The sequence below is a fragment of the Camelus ferus genome, chromosome 2, assembly GCF_009834535.1.
Source record: "Camelus ferus isolate YT-003-E chromosome 2, BCGSAC_Cfer_1.0, whole genome shotgun sequence".
Lineage (NCBI taxonomy): Eukaryota > Metazoa > Chordata > Mammalia > Artiodactyla > Camelidae > Camelus > Camelus ferus.
Window position 1 is genome coordinate 48,566,564 of NC_045697.1, and position 19,220 is coordinate 48,585,783.

The 19,220-nt window shown below is 43.4% G+C and overlaps 1 protein-coding gene across 5 annotated transcripts in view; it reads right to left on the reverse strand.

Moving 5' to 3' along the window:
• The window catches only part of SEPTIN11 (septin 11), an 82,189-nt gene extending 69,180 nt beyond the window's left edge, over positions 1–13,009 (reverse strand). For all 5 annotated transcript variants that reach the window (XR_004311741.1, XR_004311740.1, XM_032457463.1 and 2 more), the window contains exon 1: positions 12,830–13,009. Coding sequence is in view for 3 of the 5 variants with exons in the window: in XM_032457463.1 (XP_032313354.1) it covers positions 12,830–12,856 (27 nt within the window). In the remaining 2 variants the exon portion in view is untranslated. The remainder of the gene's footprint in view (positions 1–12,829) is intronic.
• Between the last annotated feature and the right edge of the window lie 6,211 nt (positions 13,010–19,220).

A 19,220-nucleotide genomic window follows, 5' to 3' on the forward strand; every position in this document is an offset into this window, starting at 1 on the left:
CCCAAGTACCTCTCCCTGAAAACATTTCCCTCCTTCCCCCAGATCACCAACTTAGCTCTAAAAATGAGATCAGATTGGGCCTGGAATTTACTTCAAAATAATTTGGGGGGTTGTGGGATGGGAGAGAAAAGGTTAGATACAAGGGGAAATAGATGACGTAGACTAACCTGGGTGACGGGATGGAAGGGTTCATTACAACCTTCCCCTACTTTTGTGTATGTCTGAGATGTTCCTTAATAAAAAAGTTTTCCAGAGGGGAGGGTATAGGTCAGTGGTAGAGTGCATACCTAGCATGCAAGAGGTCCTGGGCTCAATCCCTAGCACCTCCATTAAAAATAAATAAATAAACCGAATTACCTCTCCCCCTCCAAAAAAAAATTTTTAAAAAAAGTTTTCTAAAAAATGAGAGCAATAACAGATTATAAATACTTCAAGACTATACTCCTAAAGCTTCAGTATTCAATGATAGCCACCAGCCACATGTAGCTATTTAATCTTAAATGCAAATTAAATATAATTAAACAAGATAAAATATTTAATTCTATAGCTGTACAGCCACATTTCAAGTGTTCAAAAGCCACGTACAGCTAGTGGCTTCCATACTGAACAATGCAGTGGCAGGACATTTTCCTCATCACACAGCGTTCTATCTGACAATGCTGTTCTGCAGCCTAGGGTGGCAGCTCCATTTGGTAAAAAGAGGGTACAAACCATTAGACAGAAGACCTGGTCTGAAGATCATCAAATGAATCCTGATCCATCAAATAGGGACCGAAGGGGTTGGGTCAAGAACAGTATCTAATCAAATGACCTCACAAAGTTATTGCAAAGTCAACTTCTACCCACTGAAATCTAATCACAGGAAAAATGTGTGGAATTGCACAACTTCAATTAGGACATCACTGCTGTATGTGCAGTGAGTTTTGTGGCAAAGTCATTGTGTAAATTAGCAACAACATTTCAAATGTATATTTAAAAAAAATTCTGAAAAATGATTCCAGTTTTAGTTTAAGAAATGGAGAAATCACACATTTCAGCTTCCAATTTGTTAAACTTCTCCTCCCACTACTTATATTTTGGAATAGAAAAACAACTTTCTACTTTTTTTTTTTAACCACTTAATTTTCTCATGGTTGGGATTAAAAATTAAATCAAATTGCTGATGGAAGATTATCCAGGGATAGGTGGAAGGAATGAATGCAAAAATCCAGGCTAACTACTAAGACTGTGGTCCAAGCTTTTATCTACCTCTAGTGACAAAATGTCTTCTTCCCAGGCAGACTGAGTGAATCTTTGAGTAACCCATCCCTTTCCTGTGTGCATGTATCTCCAAGAGAGAATTCAGAAGATCTCTAAAATAACCTCACTTTCCAAACTGAGATTATTTTGCTCCCCAAATCACATTTCCCTTTATTCTGGACTAATTTAAGAGAAACCGATGAAATAGGTAAATTTTCTAGTGGCCTTTCAAATCAGGAAAAAAAAAAAAAAGCCACAAAACACTGATAACATTTACATCAGGTGTAAAAGAAGTTAAATAATGTCAAGTGAGTTAACTCACCCAGAGACATTTGCATCTCAACCCAGGAAAAACCAGTAATTCTCAACTTTTCCCTATCCATTCATATGTGTTAGAACACGGGAATGGGGAAGCTGGGAGGAGTGGCTGTTCTTTACAAATCCCCTCAGTCCAAAGCTATTAGGAGCAGGACTGCAAAGTCTATCTTAAAACACATTTAAATATTAGGATTTTAAAAACAATAGCTAAGCCTAGATATTTTATTTTTACCTTAAAACATATAAACATACAGTTATGCACAAATTTTTTGACAAAGGGTCAAGGTTTTTCCAACATCATGAGTTAGAGAAATTCCAATTAGAGGTGTCTCTCTAGCACAAAGCTATAGGCATCACCTACGATTTCCAGTTTCTCTCCAGTGGAGCCAGAATTATAAAATCTTTTCAATGCAACCTGAATGCAGACTGTGAGATTCTTACAATTTTTTTCCTCCTACTTTTTACCATTATCTTAATCATATTAACTTCACAGTTTTATTTTAGCAAAATTCTCGCTTTATCTAAATCTTTCAAAAAGCATCTAATTTAGAAGCAACTCTGTTTTTGCAGTTATAGTCTCTAAATTTATATAACATTAAATTAAAGTTATACAATTATGACAATTACAACAACTGGCATAACCAGGTCTGAAAACAAATAACTGACCTAGTAAGCATGGGTACTGGCTTACTGATCCAGCAGGCATGGTGGGTACAGAAATGCCTATGTGTCCTTGAATAGAATACTAGTCCACTAGTCAAAGTGTTTGGCATGCTGTGGGCAGCTGGTATGCTTTGAAGGAGGAATGAAGCATACAAATTAATCTGGTAGAGATTCTGAAAACAAGCCCTTAGATTCGGATACAATTTTTCAATTCCCTTTGTTGTGTCTTTTTTTTTTAATCCCTGCTTCAAACCAAAAGAAAAAATGTCTAATGGTAGCCCAGGAGGAAAGAAAGATGGGGTTATCTTTCTAGCACTCCTCAAATTACATTATAAATGAAAAGAGAGGGGAAATGGACCCTACTCTTTCCGAATTCTGAACCAAGTTCCTCATGTTCACCATCAAAGAGAAAGAAGAGAGCTAAATAGTAGTCAGGGGAGCCTGGCAAGACCCCCTCCACTGCCCCAAGTCATGGAAGTTGAGCATTATCAGAGTCTTTTTTCCTCAACTAATTTGCAGGCTTCTTGAGAGCATGAGCCAAATCTTATATTCACATATTTCCAAAACCATGGAGCACAAGGCTAGAAATATAGAAGGTCCTCAAATATACAGCTGGTTGATGATAAACCATTATGAATGAGGCTGCTAGTGGCTGAGACACAAGGTAAAAAGGAGAAACACAACCTGGTGATTCACCCCTGAATTCAAGCCTTATCCCAAGATTTTGAACCTTAGTAACAGGGAGCTTCATTTACTAGAAAAGATTTTTGGTTCTGGCTTGGTTTGGTGGGATAATGAGAAGGAATAAGATTTTGACCTCTTCACTCATGCTTGATGCTAGCCAGGGCTCAATGTTTGTTGACTGAATGAACGGGAAATAGGAAAAGCCTTCGAAGAGTAAGAATACAGATTCTTCAAGAAAGAAGATTTGGCAATCTTTAGCAGTACCCCTAACTCCCCAATATACCTATATAAATGTTTGTTACAGAAAGTCTCTGAGAGAGTCCTCAACACCCTCAGCTCTGATTGGGTTATAATTTAGACTCAGGTTCTCTTCAGCTGTAAAAGCCACCTTTGGAAGGGCAGATAGTGAAACTGAATTAATTATCGGTCATTTCAATGGCTGAAACCTTGTCTTAATTAAATTGATTTTCAGCCTTAGAATTTTGGTTTCTGAATGAGACAAATTTGATTACCAGCAACTAAGAGACTTCTTTAGAGGGCTCAATTGTGCGTCAGGATCATCCAACTTTTCCCCAGGGGAGACGTGATTAAGAGGTTGACTAAGAATTGCAAAACGCTTTGAAAACAAAGAGGTATGTAATAGACAAATCATTCCAACCAGTGGAGGTATAGTCTTAGATTGCCCACCCACACAAAAAGTCAGACCAAATCTCAGAGTGGGAGCAAAGATGACAACTTTGGGGAAAACTGGAGAATGAATCAGTCTGGCTTACGCTGTTTCCAAGGACCTATACTACAGGATCAGAAACTGTCTCTGGGCTAGGCTCCTACAAAGTGAAGGAGTGATTTAAGCAATTATCCTAAGAACTCCCAGGCAGATACATAAATTAATCTGGGCCCATAAAATTGCTCAACATTAGTTGACTAAAAGTTGTTTCCAGAACTGTTGCCTCATTTGTCCAATCTTTGTGGGCAGAGTAAGCCTCCAAATTTCTCTTTTTCAAAAAGTTTTAAGCTTTGTTTGGCCCAAGTTCACAGCCCATGTACCAAGAACACATCTTCCACCATATACTCCGTATCTAGTTCCTAGATTACAAAATACGTAATTGACTTGAAACTGATACATTAAACCAGTTACTGAACAAACTAGACACTACACACTCAGAAACATGCCCTTCCAAACTGAGAGTGTGACAGTGCCATTCTGAGGAACTAGAATTGAAAATTATAGAAAAGTTTAGGGGATGCATCCAGCCTTTTTTTTTTTTTTTTTGAGTCCAGTTTTTACAGTGGTTTGAAGTCTGTCCTCCAGTAAATAGTAAAAACCTGGTAAAAGATCAGTTTGTTCTCAACATACTTTTTTTTAATGTCCAGAGTAATTTGGTATGTTTCAAAAGCAACATTCATGCTCCCTCATCTGCATAAGGCAAAAGAAGGGCCACAAACCAGGAAACAAGGTGTCTTCACCTAGGTTTTCCCAAAATGCAGGGGCCTGAGACAAGGCCTTGCATGCATGCAGCTGCTCTGAAAAGTGATCCAGAGGAACAGGCGTGGGACTGGAAATAGTTTCGCCAAGAAAGAGGAAAGCTATCCTAAAGGGTATACATATGTGTGTGTGTGTGGAGAGAGAGAGAGAGAGAGAGAGAGAGAGAGAAGAGAGAGGGAGAGAGAGGGAGAGAGAGGGAGAGAGAGGGAGAGAGAGGGAGAGAGAGGGAGAGAGAGGGAGAGAGGGAGAGAGAGGGAGAGAGGGAGAGAGAGGGAGAGGGAGAGAGGGAGAGGAGAGAGGAAGAGAGGAGAGAGAGAGAGAGGGAGAGAGAGAGAGCGAGAGCGCTAATCATCCCTGTGGGCTGGGGTTCATGTGGACCCTCCGAGGAGCCATACTGATTGTGCCTCAGAATTGTCCAATTTAGTGATAAAAAAGAGAAATATTATCCACCAGCTACCATCTCCCAACAGTCAATAGTGGGCCCTTGGAATAAGTCCCTTGGAGATGCAGATATATACATTTGTTAGAATAGCTAAGCAGAACCCAAGCAGCTACAGCAGAGAAGCCTCGGAAAGAAAGCAGGAGAGATGAGGTCTGTGCCTGCCAGAGGTTAGCACAGCACAGCTGGAATAAACAGGTGGACTGAGAGGAGGTGGGCGGGCATGAATCTCATCCAACTGATCCAAAGGACCAGTTTTCCCTCCTCCAGTCAAATGTCAGTGGGGGAGGGGTGCAGTCCCTTCCTTTAATTCTGGAAACATGGCTAAGAATGCAGGAATGTGGTCAAAGCTATCAGAACTTACTGCTTACAGGAAACTCTGTTCAATATCTTGTAACAACCTTTAATGAAAAAGAATATGAAAATGGATATATGTACGTATATGTATCACTGGGACATTGTGCTGTATGTCAGAAATTGACACATTGTAATTGACTGTACTTCAGTTAAAAAAAAGAACATACTGCTTATGATAATAAGGGTTTTTTTTTTAAAGTGTTCACAACTATATTTGATCATTCTTCTTTCTTAAAAAAAAGTAACTTAAAGAAAAGGTGGAGGTGGCAGGGGGTGGGGACCAGAACATATGTGGGTGGCACGTAAGTGTCATAGGCATCACTGCTATAGAAATTCAAAGAGAAAAGTTACCAAAACCTGGGCTGGCAAGTGGAGCGTTCAAGGAGGATTTGATCGGTGCCCCAAAGGTGTGCCCTGACTAGAGAAAAGGGAGGAGTGTGTATTTCGGGTGTGTGTGAGAGGGAGAGGAGGGGGCAAACGCTCCCCTCCCGCTGGGTGGGGGTGGCAGTTCTGGTGAGAGCCCAGTCTTCAGTATAAAGCCGTCACCACTTTAGTATTCGTGTCCCTTTTATCGAGGACAATTATTTTCTGCATCATTGTAAGCACCTGGCGTACTAACGCATTTAACCCTGTAAACCTTCGAGGAAGATACTGTAATTATTTGACAAATGAGGCATGTGAGGTACACAAGGCAAGTCACTCACTCAAGATCACAAATGTTCAATGGCAGAGCTGATACCTTAGAACCTCAGCAGTCTGGCTCCAGTGCCCACACCCTCAATCACAATGCTACTACATACAGTCCTCCACCCCTGTCTGTGGGGACCACATCAGCAGCTGATTGAACTGGACTGTGGAGGGCCAACTATACTAGGCCATTTTATACAAGGGACTTGAGCATCTGCAGATTTTGGTATCCACAGGGATCCTGGAACCAATCCCTGTGGATACTGACTGACGACTGCACCACTACCCCTCAGCAGAGAGAAAACAAAGCATAGAAAAGAAGGGTGTCATAGACGCTTCTGCATTTAGGAACAGACGGGCTGTGCAAGGACTGATTTGGAAGCATCCTAAGGGAAATCATTCTATCAAGCAGCTCGAAGTCCTAATGGCCTCAAAACCATTTCCCAAAGAGTACAGTGCCAGAGCTGAAGCCTCCAGAGAGCAGCACGGAAGGTCTTTCAGAAGGTCACCCCCCATCCCTATCTGGTGACGATGCTATCGGATGCTCATTGTGAAAGAACAGGAATCATCACACCCTTGCCTTCGATTCATTCTGGCTGCTTAACACACACGCACTGTCTCCCTCTCTCTTCATCCTACCATGTCCAGTTGGAATCAGAGTAGGACAGACAGAGAAAAACCATTACACACGGGGACAATTTTATAAAATAATAAAGGCCCTTGGCTCTATAGCAGATTCCCTGACTAGGAAGGTATGGTGAACTCTTAACTATTCAACACAGTCACTGCCCCTTCCTAGGGGATGGTTTACTTCCCCATCTATCAAGCTTGGCCAAGTGACCCACAGAGCCACTGTCTGCAGGAGGATTATCCATCTGTTGAATTCAGAAGTGACCATGTATTTTGGCCAGTGAAGCCCATGTGGGAGTGACCCTTCCAAGAGCTTGAAAAGTCACTTCAGGGTTCAGCATGCCTCTTTTTCCTGCTGCCACCAGACTAGCAAAGTCCAGAGAGAAGACAGGATGTTCCCTCAGCTTGGGTCCTAGGGTCAACTCAGCATGGAGCAGATCTCAGAGGATGGAGCAGACAAGGACCCTGAGTGAGAAGTAAACCTTTGCTGCGTAAGCCACCAAATCTGGGGACCAATTTGATACTTCAACATAATTTAGTCTAACTGACCCATACAAATGGTAGGTCTGTACATATGTTGATCTAAGAGCCATTGGTTCTAAAGCCTAGCTCTCCCACTATCAGATTAGGTAAGCTCTGAAGATTTTCAGTGTCTTCCATCAACCAAGTCCAAGAATCTGGGATATCCTAAGTTGTGGGTCGGGGTGGATAGCATGTAAAATATTCTAAGAGCTGTGTAGTAAGTACTCACACGTCTTGAAGAATGCACTGAGTGATCTAGTCTCTTCCCACCTTCCCAGCTTCATGTCTGTCCACTCAACCCCACCCTGAGTGCTGATGTCCCAGTCCCAAACTGGGTTTCCTTAAGGGGCTTGCCTCACCTCAGAGCTCTGCACATGCTGTTCCCTTGGCCTGGAAGACTTTTCCCCCAGCTGCTGCCCCACTTCTCTTTCCTTGCTAAGTCCTAGTGCTTACTCATCCTTCAGAAAAAATTGATGAGAACAGTGGGGACAGCATCTCAAGTACTCACATCATAACCTCAGCACCTGCACAAGGAAAGTATGCAAGAAATAGCTGATAAAGCAGATGGATTAGGAAGCTAAGAATGACTACTGACATGTTAGGGTGCGAGGGTTGTTTTGTTTGTCAATGTCTAGCCTACCCATACTGCGATTCTGCTTCTACAAGAAACAAATTAGAAAGTAAGAAAATCACAAATTCTTCTCAAAGGAGTGTTTAATTATTAAAAACAGGCACAGCTTACGTTATGTATATTTTCACAACAATTTTTAAAGTGTTTAAAAAAAAAGGGGCAGAAAACTTGTCGGATACCAAAGAAGTTCTTTTGGAGCATTGCCCACCTCTCCACCCTAGTCTGCCCCTCCATCAACACATCACACTCTGTGCCACTTGGTCCTAGCTCAGCAGGTGGACAGAATGCACCCACCCAGCTCTCTTCCTGCATCCTTCGACTTGAGTGATGCGCTCACAGTCACCAGCACGGATCCTGAACAGGTGGCTCTCGTGCCTTAGCTCTGGTCCCCTCAGGAAACAGACTCCTGATGTCTACCTCGGGCCAGGCCTGAGACAACACAAATTTGATTTTTAGATCACCAGCAAATTCTTTTTAGAACCCTGTCTTTTTCACCTCAGCCCAAGTCTTGTTTTTTTGTTCAACAGCAGCCACGCTGACAGGCTGCCAGCGGGCCTGAGTGGGTAGGAGAGGTATTGTCCAGCTGGAAGGAGTTTTCTGTCACTCTGGATTAAAACACACAAGCTAAAAAAAACAAAACAAAGAGGATATCAATTATATTGCAAAGTAGTTCTCCTTGGGAAAAAGGATAGAAGCTTTAGATCTACCGGGTCTTTGTTTAGATAATGGTTCAGCTTCGCTGACCCTGGTTAAGACAGTCTGCGAAAGACAGTTCCCAATAAATGATAAAATCCAAGAGTAGCTCCAACCCCCACACTCCCCCCCAGCCAAGTTTAAGGTTCTAGAAAGAGAAACACAGGCACAGAGAACTCTGATTATAGCCTGCCCCACAGGGAGTCTAAACCTGAAGATCCTTCTCAGCTGTGGCATCACCAGTAAGGATAAGCACTGAGTCTTTCGGTAATCAGTCAAAGCAGGCCACCCAAATCACGCATTCCTTTGTCTGCACACAGACATAGGGTAGCCCCTGTGAAAGCACTAAGCTTCTGTTCCCTCCATTGTATGAATGTCCAAGTAGTCAGACAGGGTCCACCCAGGCACACAGTTTGGTTTCTTAGTAGCAGTTTATATGAGATGGATTATGCTTGCTGGATGAAAATAACTACCAGTCTAAGAACTGTCATATCAGGGTGGTGGGATATAGCTAGTTTTAGTCTTTTAATCAATTCCTTGGGTCAACTTTTCATTGTGATGTAGACACATCATTTTTAAAGAAGGTATTCTAAAAGATAAAAAAAATCTACAGCTCTCAAAAGATTTAAAAAGGAGGAATTACTGCACCTCAAACACTTCTTGCATTCCTTAATAACTGCTTATAGAGCCTCAATGTGTATAATTTATATCACTGACTAAAGAGTTTTAATTTTTAAAAACCGCCCCCTGGATGGCAGCCCTTTATCACTGAGAGAGCCATTCTCTGGACATTTTTCAGCTCCATTAATCTTTCTCTGGGTCCAGCAGCCAGAGGCCTCCATGTGGGGGCCATATCCTCAAGTCACAGAAATGGCAATTTTATAACAAGGGAAAATAACACTTCATTGTCAGTCCCCACTCTCCTTCCTGCTGAAGATAGACTTTAGACAGTTCTTTAGGAACTGCCTGTAATGATCCTCAAACAGATAGGATCCTTTACCTGCATCATAACCATTGAGTCAGCAATAGGCACATAATTTCCTTTCTCCCTAAATGGCTTACATACTCCGCCGAAATTTGTCACTGTGATACATACGGACACTAAATCTCTCAGACAATAAAAGCTCCAGGTAAGAAGGAGTTCTGTGTTGTCCACTACTGTGTCCCTGACACCAAGAACAGTACCTAGGCACACAGGAGGTGTCAATAAAGAGTGTTAAATGAGCTCGACTGAACTTGATTTGCCATTCCTTTTGGCACAACAGATAAAAGGACAATTAAACTTGTTTCTTGAACAGTATCATAGGGGAATCTCCACCACTGGAAAAGGTTGAACACAGACCTTCTGTTAGGGATAAAGTGGGAAATATTTCTTTCTGCGCTGGGGAGGAGGCTGACCCAAATGACCTCTAAAGTCCCTTTGAACTCCTAGACCCTATAACCTCATGAACACCACTCCTTAAGAGAGTGTTTCAGCCGCCTAAAGCCTGTTCCCAGGTAGAGTAAATTACCACGCTCTGATTAAAATAAAGATAATAGCTGCCCTGGGACTTGGATGCCTAAATACTAACTCATCCAAAATGTGGACACATCCCTAGGGGAGAAAGGCTCTTGCTAGTCATCAGACACTCTGGAAAGAGCAGATGTGCTTCAGGGTCTTCTCAGAGCCAAGATTTAAAACCATTCCTGGGAAAATGGAGAAGCTAGGGGTCAAGATTAAAATGGAAATAAACAGTACGACACTAAACTGAAGCTTCTGTTTCCCAGCCAACAACAAATCCATTTAAGAAACGTCTGAATTTAGCCTTGAAGCTAAAATGGTTATAACTGAATATAACCATGCCATAAGCTAGAAAATACTGCATTTGATATATAAGGATAATATCAAATAACTAACGTCGTATTTACCTAGGATGTCACACTAAGATGTTCAAGTTCAAGAATGTCTGCCTAATGTGGAGGGCAAGTTATTCTGACTGAACTTTTCTTCAATCTGAACAGGAGAGGCAGTTTATAGGGAAAAAATCTAATTCCAAAGGAGTAACTAGGGAAACTTTTCACACATAAATCAACTCTGGAGTGATTCTTTTCTCTCAACACACTCTTCTTTTGTTGAAATCATACAGGGAAAAGGAAGAGCAGCAAATTCTACCATGAAGGAGTCAGTGTGGAGACTTTGGGGCTAGGTTTGGAGAATCTTCTGCATTCACTGCGGTTGTTTTAAAGACATAACTGCAAACACTACACTTCAAATATTAACTGAATGAACAAAGTGAAACAGTTGAACAATTCCTTGGAAACTGTATGAAAAGACTTTTTAACTTTGTAATCAACTCCTGATCGCCCTACCACAGCTTCTTCTTCAAAAAAAAAGTCTCCTGTTTTCAAACTGTAAGTAATTTAATCTTAATTTTAGTGACAAGGGGGAATGTGCAGAGAAAGCAGTTATCTCCTCCTTACACATTCACTTTGTAAAAGTCTCCTCTATTTTTTGAATGAGAGAGGTCTTAGACACAAGAATTCTGTGGGACTAAGCTCACATCTGGTTGGCAGACCTGGTGTTGGATATGATTATGGCCACACAACTAAATCTTAAATTCACATACTGTTCCTATTTAACTGACATATATGAACTAACTAATTTATAGAAAATGTGCAGCAAATTATTTCTTCCACCTCCCCCATGCATCAAGAATGCACCAACGACAAGTGTTATTGAAAAAGACAACTCTCCCCCAGAACATTTGCATTCCTAGCCACTCTCCAATTATTTAAAGCAGATATTGTTATTTTAGTTATTTGAATCAGTATCTGGATATAAGTGTGCTTGTGTGTGTGTTGGGGAAGGGGGAGGGGGAGTAATGTAACCATATAAACTTGTAAACTTGACCTCTCTGAACCTCAGTTTCCTCACCAGAAAAATAAAGGGATAACTCCAGAGACTATGCAAATTCCCTCAGTAACAACAATCTATGACCACTAATCACCAAGAGGAGACGTGAATTCTTAAGAGTACGTCATTAAATATTCAAGTTTAAAATGACTAGAAGACCCACAGTTACACTTCAACATGACCGCGGCACATTTTCTGGCGGTGGAGAACGTCTTTGAAAGCACTTCGGCAGCTGAACCACCAAACCTGGTTAGAACATGCAGAGAGGCCCTGAGAAATACTGTGGGAGCGGGTGTAAAAAGCGAGTGTATCTGGGGGAGGAGCTGGGAGAAAAGTTGGGGGTTCTGAGAGCACAGTCTTGCATTTTGCATTTCTGGGCTTCCAGAATCTCCGTTAAGACTTTCGTCTGTACCTGCAAAATGTCTCAAGCCACCACCTGCAGCCACACAGTTGTGGGAAGGAGAAGATAAAAGGAAAAGGAGGTGTTAGAGCGGGAAGAACCTCGTTCGAGGCGCCCACAAAGCCCGTGGGCGAAAGTGGACTCTGAGCAGCGACAAAGAAAAGCGGAAAGAGAAAGAAGAGAACTCCGCCTTTCCCACCCGGCTCTGCTCCTTTCAGTAAAAAGGAAAGGCTGCCGCCGCCCCTTCCCTCCGCCTATCACCCGGGGATGCGGAGCCAGGACTGAAACCGCACCCTGGAAGTCCCGCTGCCCTCGGACGCGGTCGGGTCGCGGACTGAGCCTTGCACCCTCAGAGGCGCTGCCCTGGCCAGGCCCGCAAACTCGGGGCCGGAGCATCACCCCGCCTCCATCCCTCGCTCCTTCGCCCCAGGCCGGTGGCACCCGATTCTCCACGCACCGCCCTCCCTTCCTCTTCCTTGCATCCCCGGCCCTCCGCCCCGGGCCTTCCAACCGCAGAGCATTTTAAGACTTCTACCCACCCTGACAAGGGGGCCCTTTGAAAACTTTGTGTGTGTGTGTCTAGGGCTTTTGTCCACATCCTGGGCAGGGCCCGGTCACCGACGTGGGTGCCTGAGGGTGTCCGGGATCTCACAATAAGCTGAGGAAGCCACCACGGTCATCCCATCCCTTTATTTCTGACCTGCTTCTACAACCGTGTGACACAAGTGCTTGGGCTAACGATTCCCACGCCCTGGTCGCCACTCGGCGCGGGGGAGCCGGGAGGAAACCTCCGCACCCGGCGCCTTTCTCCACTGTCACGAGGGAAAAGGTGTGCGCTGGGAGAGGGAGGCAGCCAAGAAACAACCGTGGCTAAAAGGATCCTTTAAAAGAAAAAACAGGAAAAGGGTCCTTTTTCTCCCACATCCCCGGAATCGAGAGGATACACTGTTGCATCACGTAGTAACCGAACCTCTGGGCTCCTCGCCCTCCCCTCAGCCCCAGACGCGCGCCCAAATTCATGCACACACCCACAGCCGCCGCCGCCGCCGCCGCCGCCGCCGTACACAGCCCCCGCCCCGGCTCCCAGTATTCCCCGCTAGCACCCTCCCGAAAGCAGGGACCCCCACCCCACCTCACCCCGGCGCCAAAGGCGCAGCGGACGGGGATTGCGAGGCCCCAGCACTCACAGACGGTCTCCCAACGGCCACGGCCATCGCGGCTGCGGCTCCAGCTGCGCCTGGGTGCTGTCTGCCAACACTGGCTGCTGCTTGGGCTCCGGCTCCGGCTCGCCTCCCCCGCGCCTCCCTTGCGGCTGCGCTCTGCTAGCGCCCGGCTCCCGCGCGCCACCAGCGGCATCTGCTCCCCCCACGCCGCCGCCCCTCCCGCTTTATTAGAGCAACATGGCCACCCGCCTGGAAGGGACCATTTGCTTCCCCAGGAAGGGGTGTGAGCCTGCGCACCCGGGCTGAGGCGGTGGGAGGGAGGATGGTGGGCCAGCCTTCTGCCCGGGTCAGCCGGCTAGGGTCGTAGGGCTCGCCCTCCCCGAATATAGCAGCCAGCCCCAAAATGACCTTCTTGGGTGCCACCGAGATGCCCCCAGCCTGTGCTCCGGCCGCCACCCCCCCTTCCATCACATGCTGGAGTCCGAGTAAAAGCCTGGGCGCGGAGGTCCCCGTCTCGAGTCCCGCCACGCGTTTCGCCAAGCGCGTGGCTGGAGCGGCTGAGGAGAGATGGGACACTTGGGCGAGACAGGTCCACGGGGACAGCATCTCGCGGAAAGTTAGCCCCAGGCAAGCACGCCCAACCCGGAGGAACTGGCTTGGAAGGGGTGCGGGCCGCTAGGGAGAGCGGTAGGCGACCGAGGTGGGGCTGGGCAGGTCCCCGCCAAGGGAAGAGTTGCCCCTCCACAGGTCTCTTCCTAAGGGAGAGACTAAAAGGCCGGCAGCTGGAAGCTGTCACTGTAGCGTGCGGCCGGGTAGGCGACCAGAGCAGATAGGAAGAGGCCGTAGTAGTTGCTGCCGCAGACGGCTAACCGCCTGCTGGAGAGAAAGAAAAGGACGCCTCCGCTGGAGAATTAAAGCAGCTGTTGACTGCCCTAGAGCGTGGGGGCCGAGGCCTACCCCGGGTGTAACGAGAGAGCTGGGCACACGTGAGAGCTCAGCCGACTTTTTTGATCGCTGGAGACCCGACGACCCGGAGGCAGGCGCGCGGGGCTGCGGCTGGAGGGCGCGGCGACGGCGCCAGGCGGGTGACCCTGGAGTCGGTGCGACTCCGAGCGCGTGGGACTGAGAAATTGCTTTATGATGGGGAAGGATTTTTCCAGCAGATGTTGGGGCGTTCCTGCGTGTCTGGATGTCGGGCTAATGGCAGGGTCCTGGTGCGTCCCGGTAGCGCGGTACCGGTGCAAGGTCTGGGCGGTGAGGCGTGCCGGAGGTGCTGTAGGTTCCCCCAGCCTCTCACGGGGCAGGGGAAGGGGGCCACGGCGACAGGTGATTGAGCGTAGCGTCTGTTGAGGGCAGGGAACCAACTGGATCCAAGCGCAAGGAAAATGTGGGGTGGCGATGAAGGGCTGTGATCAGCCCACGGGATTGCGCCCTCAGGGAAAACCCGGCCTATTCAATTAGGTGAAAGACAAACCACCTCTTTAGACTGGGGCGCCTCAGAGTCTGACCTGAGACCTGAAGCACCCAGGTTTCTCCGGACATTGCCTCTGCCTTTCCCGCGATATCTGCCCACGATGGGCCCCAGGATTCAAACGCGCCTCTCAGCCTTTGGCTATGGATGAGTGGGCTCCGAGCGCGCGTCCCAGTGCTGAGAGGCAGACACTGGCTTGTCCCCGGACGGGTCGAGAGGCTAAATTCGACCGGCTGGACGCCGGTGGGACAGCCAGGAATGAAAGTCTCCATGAAAGATGAGGATCTCTGAATGGGGGACTCTTCAGTCTGTGGGCGGGCCCAGACCGGCAGAACACTAACCTCTTCAGTTCTGATCAGTTTCTACCCCTAGACTTCAAATCTTCTGAAGACAAGGACCACCATTTTATATCGAGCATATTTTGGGCACGCTGTAAGTGTTGTGTTAGGATTACGACTTGCATGGATGCTAGGCAAAGGGAGGGGGAAGAAATGCTTCTCTCTGCCGCTTTCTGTGTATAGATACTTTGCTCCTTGTCCCAGAGGGAAGATTAGACAGCGGCACTGCCCATGGACAAGAGGTCTTAGGTAAGCGCTATGAAAAGACAGCTCCGCAGGCTGCCAACCGGATGTAAGGGCAATTTCAAACCAACTCTCCACCTTGTGTTTTGTTGACCATACCACACTGCAGGATTTTGTTGATTGTTTTTAATTTTGTTTACTTATTTTGCTGGCAAATGCTTATGTTGAAAATATCTGATTAGAATGTGAACTCCTTACCTTTGTTGGTAGGTTAGTTTATTCTCATCACAAATGCAGGAAACATAATTCACATACCATACAATTTACCAATTTAAAGTACACAATTCAGTAGTTTTTTAAATATATTCACCAATTCCAGTCTCACAATTTCCTCCCTTTGTTCCTTCAGTCCTAGGAGTGGTAACAACTTAACATTATTTGTCTTTCAGGGACTTGCCATTCCTTATTTATTCTACTTTATTGCTTCTCAAATTTTAGTACATACAAATCACCTGAGAACCCTGTTAAAATGCAAATTCTAAAATCAGTAGGTCTTGGGTGGCACCTGATAGTCTTTAGTTCCATCAAGCTCCCAGGTGATGCTCATATTGCTGATCAGCTGAAAATTCCAGACTAACAAGTGTTTACAGTTCTAAAGTAATCCCTTTATGTAAGATTCTTTTTTCATTTGAAACATCTGCAGTAATTTTTTTCCACTAAGACTTTGATATATATGGAAATGAAAAAAAAATCAGAATTGTCACTCATAAACTCAATCTCCTTCTTTCCCTGTTGTTAAAACAGTTGTTTAAAAACTCATTCTAGCCAATGTTAAATTTACCAATAATTCTCAAACTCTACCCTGCTCATGATACTTTTTATTCTATTTGAAAATCAGGATAATATTTGCCCTTCTTCAATCTTTGGCATTTCTTATTTTTCTCTGGTTTCCCAAAGCTGGCTAATATTGATTCTACAATCACTTACACAAAGTCTTTCATGGATAATTCATTTTAGTCCTAGAAAGTTTAACTCACTTAAAACAATCGGTTGTTCATTTACCACATTGGATTTCAGTAGCCTTTTAATCATGTTTACACTACATTTTTAATTTTTGAAAGATTACTCTCTTTGAGAGAGGAGACAAATAAAAGTTAAGGAGGTTTGACTTTTCTTTGCCATCTGATAGCATATCATCAGTACCACATGGTGACTTTCATCCTTTCTTTTCATCCTCTTGTGGCAAGTCTTACTTGACAAGCAATACATTTTGAAAATTTCGTGGTATTATTTGTAAAAGCAAAAATTATCTAAACCTACAAGAAAGTATCAATCCTTGTAGGCTTGTGCTACTCTTTAATACATGCTCTTTTTAAAATCTGATCTCATTAAGGAGCATCCTGTGAAGTGACATTCTCCCTGGAGTAAGATGACTTGGCCTGATGGTCACTCTCCTTGGCAGCCAGCCCTGGAGCTGAGTCAGTTCCCATAATACTGGCATCTCTAATTCTCAGATAATTCCTTTCTTGCCATAGCCAGTTATTGTGGTATCTGGCTATACCACAATACCTTTTTCTATGTATGTAGTTGTATGTAGAAAATGTATGTAGTTGAAGTCCCTTCAACTACTAGATACATTGCCTCTAAGTTGGAATAGAATTATACATACATACCTGTATATTCTGACAGCAATATCACTTCTATATTCTCACATTTTATCTCAGCCCATTTGCTCCCCATCATTCTACCATCAACAATGTCCACCAGCTGAATAATTCTCTAGTGCATGGGGTTACATTGCACCCTCATCATTCTTCTTGTAAACTTGTTCCTTTTGAATGAGATAAAACTTTCTTATTTCAGTCATAAGTTCCTTGCTACCTCATCTATCAATATCTATTGGATTGCATTCATCTCCTTTTGCTACTTTTTTTCAAGTTCAGATTGCTTTGCCATTAATTCTCTCTTTCCAACGTAAGATTTCAAAATTCACTGGCACTATACTTCTATCTGTTTCATTTAGTTCCACTTGGATAAACAGAAGTGGATATTGGTTGGTTGGTATAACAAATTTTGGCAGGTTATGCTCCATGCTTCATTATTATAATCTGTTATAATATATGTAACATTGTTACACCCTATTATATTCTGTTATAACAGAATTAGCCATTGCAAAGCTGCCTCTTTATTCATCCACAGTGAAAAACATAGCCTTGGGATTCAGGACAATTGGATTCATGTCCTTCACTGCCAAATATCATAAGCTATGCAGTTTTTTTAATTGATGTATTTGTTTGAATATAGGCTAAGTTGCTGTAATAGAGATACTCCAAAACTCAGTGGCCCAAAAAAGATACTCATTTCTCTCTTATGAAATAGTCCAGGAGGTGGTGGTGAGCAGTCCAGAGAGACTGGCAGATATGCTTCTTGAGATCATCCAGGGATCCATGGTCCTTCATTGCTGCTTCTTGCTCCATCAACTTCTGATTGTTATCTCACCTGCTGTGATCTAAGCTGGTTCACCAAAACCATATTCATAGTCTAGCCCATGGGAAGGGTGAAGAAGAGGAAGTGGAAGGAAAGCAATATCCTTTTAAGGAAATGACATGGTTGTAGCCATGTCACCTCTGCTCACAGTCCACTGCAAAAACTCAGTCACATGAACATTCTTTGTAGGGTGGCTAGGATATGTAATCTCTTATATAGCACCAATATGCCCTCTAAAACATGGGAGAAGGATCCTATTTATAAAAGGAAGAAATGAGAAATGGATACTGGGAGAAAATTGCAATTTCAGAGGTAATATATTTACATAGTTAAAAAATAAAATAATAGAATGAAGTATTATAGATTGAATATTCCACAGAATGAATTAGTATAGAATGATGTCTCCTACCTTATTCACCATCTGTCTAGGCCTTACCCCTCTCCTCAAGAAGGAAATACTTCATTAGTGTCCCATGTATCTTTCCAGAGTTTTCTTAAGCAACTTCAAGCAAATATAAATATATGTTCTTGTCTTTGTATTTTCTGCTCAATTCTGCTGTGAACTTGAAACTGCTCTAAAAAATAAAATCTATTAATTAAAAAATATATATGTTCTTATTTCTTACCCTGTTCCCTGTTTTACATTTTTTAAAAAACCCTATACTGTGTGTATCATTCTGCACCCTGTTTTATTTAACAATGTGTTTTGCATATTCTTTTATGTAAGTGTCTAGTTATCATCCTCAATCTTTTATACTACTGCCTGTTATTTTTAATGTTGTACTGTTATCTATTTAACAGTCCCATTGATAAATTCAGAGTTGTTTCTAATCTTTTGCCATTACAAATACTGCTACAATAATAACCTTGTTCTTGTCATTTTGAACATATGAAAGCATATCTGTAAGATACATATCCAGAAGTGAGATTAGCCAAACATGATACTGAGCCAGCTGTTGATCTCTTTGAGTCCCATTTTCTTATAAAATGAAGCTCATATTCACCTCATGGATATGGTTATTGTGATAATGAAAAAAATATAAAATTACTGTTACACAGTAACAAAAACATAAAAGAGTTACATTTATCAAAATATGTACAAGATTGATACTGTAAAAAATACAAAACACTGTTGAAAGAAAACAAGAGAAACCTAAATGAAGGGATATACCATGTTCATGGATTAGAAGACAATATTTTTCAAATGCAATTTTCCCCAAATCAATCTATATACACAAATGTAATCCCAACTGAAATCCCAGGGAAATTTTTTATAGAAATTGACAACCCAAAATTTATGCAGAAACATGAAAGACCTAGGATAGCTAAAACAACTTTGAAGAAGAACAAAGTTGGGGAACTTGACCTGATTTCAAGACTTACTAAAAAGATATAATAATCAAGACATTGTTTAATTGGCCAAAGTACAGTCGCACAGTCCTTTGAAAGAGTCCAGATGTAGACCCATACGTGTATGGTCAGTTAATTTTTAACAAAGGTGCCAAGGCAGTTTCATGGGAAATGATGGCCTTTTCAACAAATCATGCCAGAACCATTGGATATCTATATAGAAAAAAAGATAGAGAACCTCAACCCTTATTTCATTTATACACAAATACTGAATCCAAATGGATAATAAACCTAAATGCAAACACTGAAAGAGTGACACTTCCAGAAAAAAAATAAGAAAAATCTTAATGACTGAGCTAGACAATAATTTCTTAGAGGGGACAGAGAAAGCATTAACTGACAGGACATCATCAAAATTCAAACCTTTGCTCCTCAAAAGGCACTCTTAAGAAAAGGAAAAGGCAAACCACAGACTGGGGAAAAAATATCTGTAATACTTGCAAAAAGGTTTTTTTTAATGAGTAAAATACGTGAACACACATATCTGTTAGGAGGCAAAGATATCAAATAACATCCTCTGAACTGA